The 9,487-nt window shown below is 41.2% G+C and overlaps 1 protein-coding gene across 1 annotated transcript in view; it reads right to left on the bottom strand.

Moving 5' to 3' along the window:
• The window catches only part of LOC124775938 (NFX1-type zinc finger-containing protein 1-like), a 346,822-nt gene extending 339,665 nt beyond the window's left edge, over positions 1-7,157 (bottom strand). The window contains exons 1-2 of the mRNA XM_047250783.1: positions 5,391-7,157; positions 5,107-5,225 (exon numbers count right to left, since the gene is read on the bottom strand). Coding sequence (XP_047106739.1) covers positions 5,107-5,225; positions 5,391-7,157 — 1,886 coding nt within the window. The remainder of the gene's footprint in view (positions 1-5,106; positions 5,226-5,390) is intronic.
• Positions 7,158-9,487: the final 2,330 nt, after the last annotated feature.

The raw sequence follows: 9,487 nt of genomic DNA on the forward strand, positions 1-9,487 counted from the left end.
ACAAATTTCTCTTCTTAAGAAACACAGTTCTTGCCATTACCAGTCTACACTTTATATCCTCCGTACTTCAACCATCATTTGTTGTTTTGCTTCCCAAATAGCAAAACTCAGTTATTGCTTTAAGTGTCACATTTCCTAATCTAATTCCCTCAGCAACACCTGATTTAGTTGGACTACATTCTGTTATCCCCATTTTGCTTTTGTAGATGTTCATCTTGTCCTCCTTTCAAGACACTGTCCATTCTGTCCAACTGCTCTTCCAAGTCCTTTGCCGTCTCTGACAGAAATATAAAGTCACTGGCAAATCTCGCTGTTTTTATTTCTTCTCCCTGGACCATAATTCCCACTTCAAATTTTTCTTTTGTTTCCTTTTTACTGCTTTAATAGTATAAAACAAAAAATTTATCCCTGGTTCAATGATGTAAACATAAACATGCACTGGTTTTGTGTCCCTCACTTACATTAGTATAAGCAACATTGCACAATTTTTTCGAGCTGGTGTTTTCAGTCACTAAATGAGGACAAATAGTATAAGTTATATGACAAAAATGTCCTCCACCAACATCCTCTCTTAATTCTCAAGTGTTTTGAATATGGACAAAGAGAGAAAAAAGGCAAACACATGACGCTGTATGAGTGCGTCCTCTAAGGAAGTGTTTCTGTTATCCATGCCATATGTATAAACTTACTTTTTGAGTACAATATTTAACTTGTCACACCCACCAACAGTTTTAGACCATAAGTACAGTATATTAAAAGCATACATGATCTGCTATAGCACTACAAATCCTTAATTTAAAACTTTTCTTACAAAATGTTCACCATTATCATAGAATTTAATTTTACTGACAATATGTAGGTTGATATTAATAGTATTTCATTTCTCAGCTTCAGAAAGTCAGAATATGACCATATGATCACAATGTAAGTAAATAATACACTCCAGTTTTCAAGTAATTGCAATATTCGATTTGACAAACAGGCAGGCAATGAAAGAGACAGCAGTAAGTCATCTGGAAAAAGCAGGACTGTTATCTCATCTACTCTCACTGTATGTGGGATACAACATGAGACTTACAACAGGGCTCATAATATTTGAAGTGTCTAGGTTACTGCGCAATACAGAAGTGCCATATGGTGTGGTTGATTAATGGGCGAGAGCCAGAAAATATATCCGGCAATTCAAAATTAAAACAGTTTTAATTTGCCAGGAAGTTTTATCTCAGTGCACACTCTGCTGCAGAGTGATAATCTCATCCTGGAATTCAAAATTAAATTCATATTTTGTCTGAGGATTATTTCGGGCGCCTTTTGAGTTTCACTCTGGGAGTACTTTGTGTGTGCAAAGCATGCAAATCTGCACCGCAGTTAACACTCAGCGCTAGGTGTTAATTTGTTTGTGAAACCACAAAGAACACAGCGCTAGTGTTCAAATCAACCTTCAGGCTGCCTGCCTCACTCTCTAAAAGTGCGAAACAATGTAAAGCCCAGAATGGAATGTAACAATATTATGAAAAGGATAGTCGCTACTCACCATATAGCAGAAATGCCGAGTTGCAGATAGGCACATCAAAAAGACTGTCACAAATTAAGCTTTCGGCCAACAAGGCTTTTGTCAAAAATAGACCACGCACACACACACGCACACACACACACACACACACACACACACACACACACACACACACCACAGCCTCTGGCAGCTGAATCCAGACTATGGGTAGCAGCAGCAGCAGAGCATGAGAGGCGAGGCAACTGGATAGGGGTAAGAAGGAGGCTGGGGCGGGGAGGGCGAGGGATAGCAGGGTAGGGGTGGGGGATGGAGAAGTGCTGCTGGGGAGCGTGCAAGGACAAGGTGGAGAGAGAGCATGGCAGCTAGGTGTAGTCCAGAGGTTAGATGGACGGCGGAGTAGCCAAAAAGCAGAGAAGTAAAATGACAGGGTATGTTGGTGGAATAGGGAGCTGTGTAGTGCTGGAATGGGAATAGGGAATGGGAATAGGCTAGGTGGGTGAGGACAATGACTAACAAAGGTTAAGGCCAGGTACTCCAGGGAGAGTTCCTACCTGCGCAGTTCAGGAAAGCTGGTGTTGATGGGAAGGATTCATATGGCAGCAGTGAAGCAGTCATTGAAATGAAGGATGTCATGTTGGTCGGGATGCTCAGAAACAGAGTGGTCCAGTTGCTTCTTGGCCACAGTTTGCTGGTGGCCATTTATGCAGACAGACTGCATGTTGGTTGTCATGCCCATATAGAATGCAGCACAATGATTGTAGCTTAGCTTGAAGATCACATGACTGATTTCACATCTGCCTTTGATGGGATAGGTGATGTTTGTGACCAGACTGGAGTACACTGTGGTGGAAGGATTTACGGGACAGATCTAGAATCTCAGTCTATTACATGGATATGGCCCATGAGGTAAGCGGTTGGGAGTAGGGGTTATGTAGGGATGGACGAGTATATAGTGTAGGTGCAGTGGACAGTAGAATACACATTGGGAGGGGTGTGAAGGTTAGTGGGCAGGACATCTCATTTCAGGGCATGACGATAGGTAGTCAAAACCCTGGCAGAGTATGTAATTCAGTTGATCCAGTCCCAGGAGGTACTGAGTTACGATGCAAATGCTCCTCTGTGGCTGGGGGAGACTTCATAGGATGGTGCCATGCGGGTGCCTATAGCTGTACTCCGGATTTGTTTGTAGGTAATGCATTCAAAGGAGAATTAATTGTGGGTGAGGATATAGTTGGTCATGGCAACTCGGAGGGAAGTTGTTGGATGTTAGTGTAAAGGGAGGTGGCATCAATAGTGATGAGCAGGGCACCATGTGGTAAAGGAACAGGAACTGTGGAGAGTTGTTGGAGGAAATAGTTGGTATCTTTTATATAGGAGGGTAGGTTCCTGATAGCAGGCTGAAGTTGTTGGTCTATGGGAGCAGAGATCCTCTCAGTGGTGGCACAGTAACCAGCCACAATGGGGCATCCTGGGTGATTGGGTTTGTGGACTTCACGAAACACGTAGAAGGTAGGAGTGTGGGAAGTGGTAGGGGTGAGGAGAGAGATGGACTCTGATGAGTGGTTCTGGGATGGGCCTAAGGATTTGAGGAGAGGCTGGAGATCCTGCTGGATTGCTGGAATGAGGTCACTGTGGCAAGGTTTGTAGGTGGATGGAGTCCTTCTGCCAGGTAATCCTTGCATTTCAAAACAACAATGGTGGAACTATGTCCACAGAGGGATTTGGGCAATGATGGTGAGGCAAGGTTTGAGTTTAATAAATTCTGGAAAGTTAACAGGGGATGATTTGGGGGCAGTGGGGGTGGATCACGGTTTGATGCAGGGAACCCACATGACACCGTCCTATGCCAACCTATTCATGGGCCATCTAGAGGGAATCCTTCCTACACACCCAGAATCCTAAACCCCACAGATTCACTGATGATATCTTCACAATCTGGATGAAGGGTGAGGACACTCAATCCACATTCTTCCAGAGTCTCAACACCTTCTCCTCCATTTGCTTCACCTGGTCCTACTTCACCCAACAAGCCACCTTCCTGGATGTTGACCTTCACCTCAAAGATGGCTACATCAGTACCTCTGTCCATATCAAACCTACTAACCAACAGCAATACCTCCATTTCGGCAGCTGCCATTCATTTCATACCAAGAAGCCCCTTTCGTACAGCCTAGCCACATATGGCCACTGCATCTGCAGTGATGAGCAGTCCCTCTTGAAATATACCGAGGGTCTCACTGGGGCCTTTACAGACCGTAATTATCTTCCCAACCTTGCACAAAAACAAACCTCTTATGCCTTATCTTTCCAGTCACCCACCACTTCCCAAAGTCTCAGCGTCCAGCCACAGAGGAGCCTTCCCCTTTTAACTCAGTACCAATCTGGGACTGGAGCAACTGAATTACATTCTACACAATATACTTGTCCAGTCCTACGCAACCCCTGCTCCCAACCCCTTATCTCATCGCTCATATCCCTTTAATATGCAGAGATGCAAGACCTGTCCTACACATCCTCCCATCACCACGTACTCCAGTCCAGTCACAAACATCACCTATCCCAACAAAGGCAGGGCTACCTTGAAACCAGTCATGTGATCTACAAGTTAAGTTGCAACCACTGTGCTGAATTCCATGAGGGCATGACAACCAACAAGCTGTCTTTCTGCATGAATGGCCACTGACAAACCGTGACCAACAAACAACTGGTCTACCCTGTTGCTGAGCAAGCTGCCCAACATGACATTTTTCATTTCAATGACTGCTTCACAGCCTGTGCCATACAGATCCTTCCCACCAACGCCAGCTTTTCTGAATTGCGCAGACGGGAACTCTCTTTGCCATATATGCTACGTTCCCATAACCCTCCTTGCCTCAACCTTTGTTAGTCATTGTCCTCGCCCATTTAGCTCCTTCCCTGTTCCCATTCCAGCACTACACAGCCCTCTATTCCACCAACACCGCCAGTCTCCCTTTTTACATCGCTCCTTTTTCACAACCCCCATCCTCCACCTAACTTCCCGACTGCATCTAACTACCCTACCCTCTCTCCATCTCGTCTCTGCACACTCCCCAGTAGCACTTCACCATCCCCCACCCCTAGCCTACTATCCCTCTCCTCCCTGCCCCAGCCTCCTCCTTACCCTTACCTTTTGTGTGTGTGTGTGTGTGTGTGTGTGTGTGTGTGTGTGTGTGTGTGTGTGTCATTTATTTTTGAAAAGGGCCTTGTTGGCCAAAAGCCTACTTTGTGACAGTCTTTTTGTTGTGCCTGTCTGCGACTCAACATCTTCGCTATATGGTGAGTAGCAACTATCCTTTTCATAATATTGTAAGCAAATATTTGCAATGAGAATGAATGGCTGACATTAGCTTACAAATTCACTTACAACATTTGATTATTGGTTTTATAATAGTGTGTATGATAGCAGTTTTACATACAGGATATTATTTTTGAGGAAGCCTGTGAAGCCTGTAGTACAGTGCAATGAAACAACTAGCCAAATTATCTTTTGACAAATATATGTGGAGCAAAAAATACTTAGTAGTAACATATTTTGTTGAAAAATAGGACACACATGAACTTCAAGATGTTACCTGTAGAGGCCTGTGTTATACAGCCACAGCTGCTGATACTTCAGGAAATCCTCCTGGTTATCTTGTGAACGCTCCATCTGCTCTTGACAATATTGACTGTGTGCACGAAGATGTGATAGCTGAAGGGCATATTTTAACTGTATTGTGCTTACAATTTGTATAACCAGATCGTATTCATCATGGAATACATTAATGTTGTTGTCATCATCATCATCTTCAGCACCCATGTTATCACCAGCTTCACTACATAAATCATCAAGACTTGTACTATTACAGGAATTTGCCTGACCCTGCTGAAATTCATTATCTGGATTGTCATTTCCATCTCCCTTCAACCATTCTATGAAAAGTTCATCACTGACTGACTGTTTATCTATAAATGATACAAGTTGTTTATCAGTAAGTCCCATTTCCTTCAATGAAGAAACACTGACTACCCCCCAGTTGTTAGCCATTTTCTCTATATCTCGTTGCAGAGAATGAATGTGACTGATGACATCTTGCATTTGTCTGAATATCTCCCTGGTATGTGATGTAGATAGTTTCAGTGCACGAGTTCGTCTAATTTCTTTCAGATTATATGGCTCTAGAGCTTTCGACTGTGATTGACCACCAATTCGAATTATTCTTGTTGTATGTTGTAAAGTGCCTTCCAGGACTTGATCCAGAGCATGGTTAGTGTAGCAAACTACAAGAATAGGTCTATGGTTAATGTTCCATATGTTTTGGTTGTTGAGAAAAGTATGCATTATCTTCAATCCCAGGAAAGTTTTGCCTGTTCCTGGTGGTCCCTGTATTATAACAAACTCCTTTGTCAAAGCAGATTTGAATGACTTATACTGTGAAACATCCAAATTCAGTTCATCTTCTGTAGGCCAAGCATCCAATTCAGTAACAGGCACTCTGAAGTCATCAATGTTGTACACTGCTGAATCTGGATTTGCATATATATACTGGGGTAGACTCACTTCTGTAATCCCATCAACAATATAAGGCTTCATTGGAAATTCTGTAAATGGCATATTCTGCAATGCATTTAATACCTGCCTGTATGGTTCAAAGTAAACTTCGCTTTCTGCTACCGTAAAAAATTCATAGAACATGTTTGAGTCTATTTCGGCACAAAGTTCAACCACAACGCAACCCTTCTCTAGCTGTTTCTTATCCCTGTCCAGTACTGTACCAAAAAAGAAGGTACCAAAATTATCTCGTGTAAAACACAACAAAGAACCAAACATAAAACGTTTGGAATGTTCCCAATGAATATTTTTCAGCTTCCTTTTGGTATCAAAATTTAATAACACACCTACTTTTTCTTTAACAGTTACAGTGTTTACGAACTGAGCATCACGATATATTCGCACATTGTCAATCCTCTTAAATCTTTTCTGGCCTTGAAGACAATGTTCCATATATTGTGCTATACCCTCACGTAAAGGACCCACAAAGTCTTCTCTCAACAAGCGGAACTGGACGTCTAGGTAATGTTCAACATCAATATATGCCCCTTTGACGATGCTAGGTCGCAAAAATGGTTTGTTAGCAAAATCTTCAACAGTTGGGAATATACTGTAGTGTCTAAAATTATCAGGGGGCTGCAAATATTGGAGCTGCTCCATTTTGCTACTTGTTTTTATTGGACTGTGTTCATATTCTTCTCTCTTGCTTTTTAGCTGGGCAATAACATCTTCAAGCTTCTTCTTAATGTCATCACAGTTTATGTTTTGGTATCTCTTAGCTCCTTCTATGGACAGTTCTGTCATAATAAACAGATTATTAAATTTTTCACATGCAGTTTGTGGGAGTACATTAAGAACTGTTTCATAAAATATTAGAAGATTTTCTAAGAAAGGCAATATTTTCGATTTCCTCGACTGCTGTTCAGTTGGAATTTTGTTGATTTGTCCTTCGAGCTGGTTTAAAAAATATGGCTGGCATGCTATAATCAAAACAGTTGTTTTGTTGTGTTGAAACCCAGCTGCACAGACTTTTTCTGCGAGGATTCTTATTGTAAGGTGTATTAAATCAGGGCTCATTTTCTTTTTTAACATTTCATCAAACCCAGTTTTGGAGCTTGCTAATTTTACAACAACATCTATTGGATCTTTATCAATAAGATTTTCCAGAAACTTATATCCAGTCCCTTTAATTGAGGTAAAAGATTTCTGCTTGTCTTCAAACCATGATCTGTTCCTAACAAATCTAGAACTAGTTTCATCAATACAATGTCTGTGAATGCCCGTTTTGTATACGCCTCCTGCAGTGACAGATTTCTCATCGGAATGTTGGGCACCGGTTTCAAAACTAGCTTTTGTTGAACTATTGAGCTGATCACGGGAACTCCACTGAACAGTATTTTTCTTTTTTTTGCTGTCATGTGATAATAAATGACAATTACTTCCCGACTGTTTTACACTGGTACCAAACCACTGAGTAACACCTAAGTTCTTATATTTTGAAGGCAACCTGCCACGACCACTTTTGTCAACATTACTGCATGTTTTCTTATTATTTTCTCGCTTTTCAGTTGCAGCAGTAGAAGAAAGACTGCCCAAAAAAAAACTGTGTGTATCTCCTTCTTCTTGCCTCCTGTCTTTGGGTTCAAATGTCTTTCGCGGGGCAGAGTGAGGACATTTGTGATCTCTTATTTTTCTTCTGATTTCTTTACTGGCAATATCACACACAGAAAACAGTTTGTCTGAGAAACCTTCTGCCATATCTGCACCAATGAAACTGTCCTGGAATAAATAAAATAAAATACAATTAAAATAATCTATTCTCAAAACACATTTTTACATACTATGTTCTAGTAGAAATGTAGATGAATAATGTTTCTATTAAATTTCTCAAGCGTGATTTCCCTCAATGTTAGAAACAGTACACAATGGCCACTCAATTTGCTGAGAATATATGTCATGTTTTCATATAGTATGGAAGCTTATACAGTTTTGACAATTGTGTTATTATTTGTGTGTGTGGTTTGGTGTTACATTCATGTTTAATCAAAATCTCTCAGTGCAGTATGTGACATAACTATCTTATGCACTGTTATTTTTAGCAAACAAGAGGAACACTTATTCGGCCAGAATGATGATGATGATGATAATGTTTGATTTGTGGGAAAACTCAACTGCGTGGTCATCAGTGCCCATACGGAGTCCCAATTTTTTTGTACACAGTCCAATGTAGCCACTGTCACGAATGATGATGATGATGAAATGATGAGGATAACACAAACAGCCAGTCCCTGGGCAGAGAAAAATCACCAACTCAGCTGGGCATCGAACCCGGGACCCCGTGATCTAGAGGCAGCAATGCTAGTGTACTGTGATAAAATTAAGTGTGATTAGATTTGTGAGATGACGTGTCGATTGTCTCATATTTGTGTTTAACAAGAATACGTTTGTCTATGTTTTAACATATTAACACTAGACAGTGACTCAGAATTACCCTACATTCACATGCAGCTCAGCAATAGCTCTGTAAAGTCTACCTTTTCAAGCTGATCACCCTTACCCATTAGCAAAGATCGTGAACGAACTTTAAGCCTTGTCCTTATTTCAATTAACAGTAGCAGAAATTCTAATATGGATCACTACAAGTGTAACCAAAACATGTGCAATAAACAGTGAAGATAATAAGGGAATAGGCCCTTCTGAAATATGATACTACAGAAGAATGGTGAAAGAGAACTCATGAAGAGGTGCTGAATCAAATAAGTGAATGAAGAACTTTACAGCAAAACTTGACTAAAAGACGGGTCAAGTTGACAGGACACTTCCTGAGGCATTAAGGAGTATACGCTACTATGGAAAGCTGCATCAAACCAGTCTGCCCAAAATGAAACCCAGGAACCTCACCGAATCTTTAAAATTTAAAATTCTGTCCATCATTTTACATCTACATGGATACTCTGCAAATCACTTTTAAGTGCGTGGCAGCTTTCCGTACAAGCTCTGCTTTCCCTTATTTTATCATGGTGATCATTTCTCCCTATGTAGGTGAGTGTCAACAAAATATTTTCGCATTCGGAGGAGAAAGTTGGTGATTGGAATTTCGTGAGAAGATTCCGTTGCAACGAAAAACGCCTTTCTTCTATTCTTCTAATGATGTCCAGCCCAAATTCTGTACCATTTCTGTGACACTTTCTCCCATATTTCGCCATAATACAAAACATGCTGCCCTTCTTTGAACTTCTTCGATGTACTCCGTCGGTCCTATCTGGTAAGGATCCCACACGGCACAGCAGTATTCTAAAAGAGGACTGACAAGCATAGTGTAGGTCGTCTCCTTAGTAGATCTGTTACATTTTCTAAGTGTCCTGCCAGTAAAACTTAGTCTTTGGTTAGCCATCTGAGTGATTGAAAACACACCATGAATG

This window comes from Schistocerca piceifrons, chromosome 2, assembly GCF_021461385.2.
Source record: "Schistocerca piceifrons isolate TAMUIC-IGC-003096 chromosome 2, iqSchPice1.1, whole genome shotgun sequence".
In the NCBI taxonomy this organism is placed as follows: Eukaryota; Metazoa; Arthropoda; class Insecta; order Orthoptera; family Acrididae; genus Schistocerca; species Schistocerca piceifrons.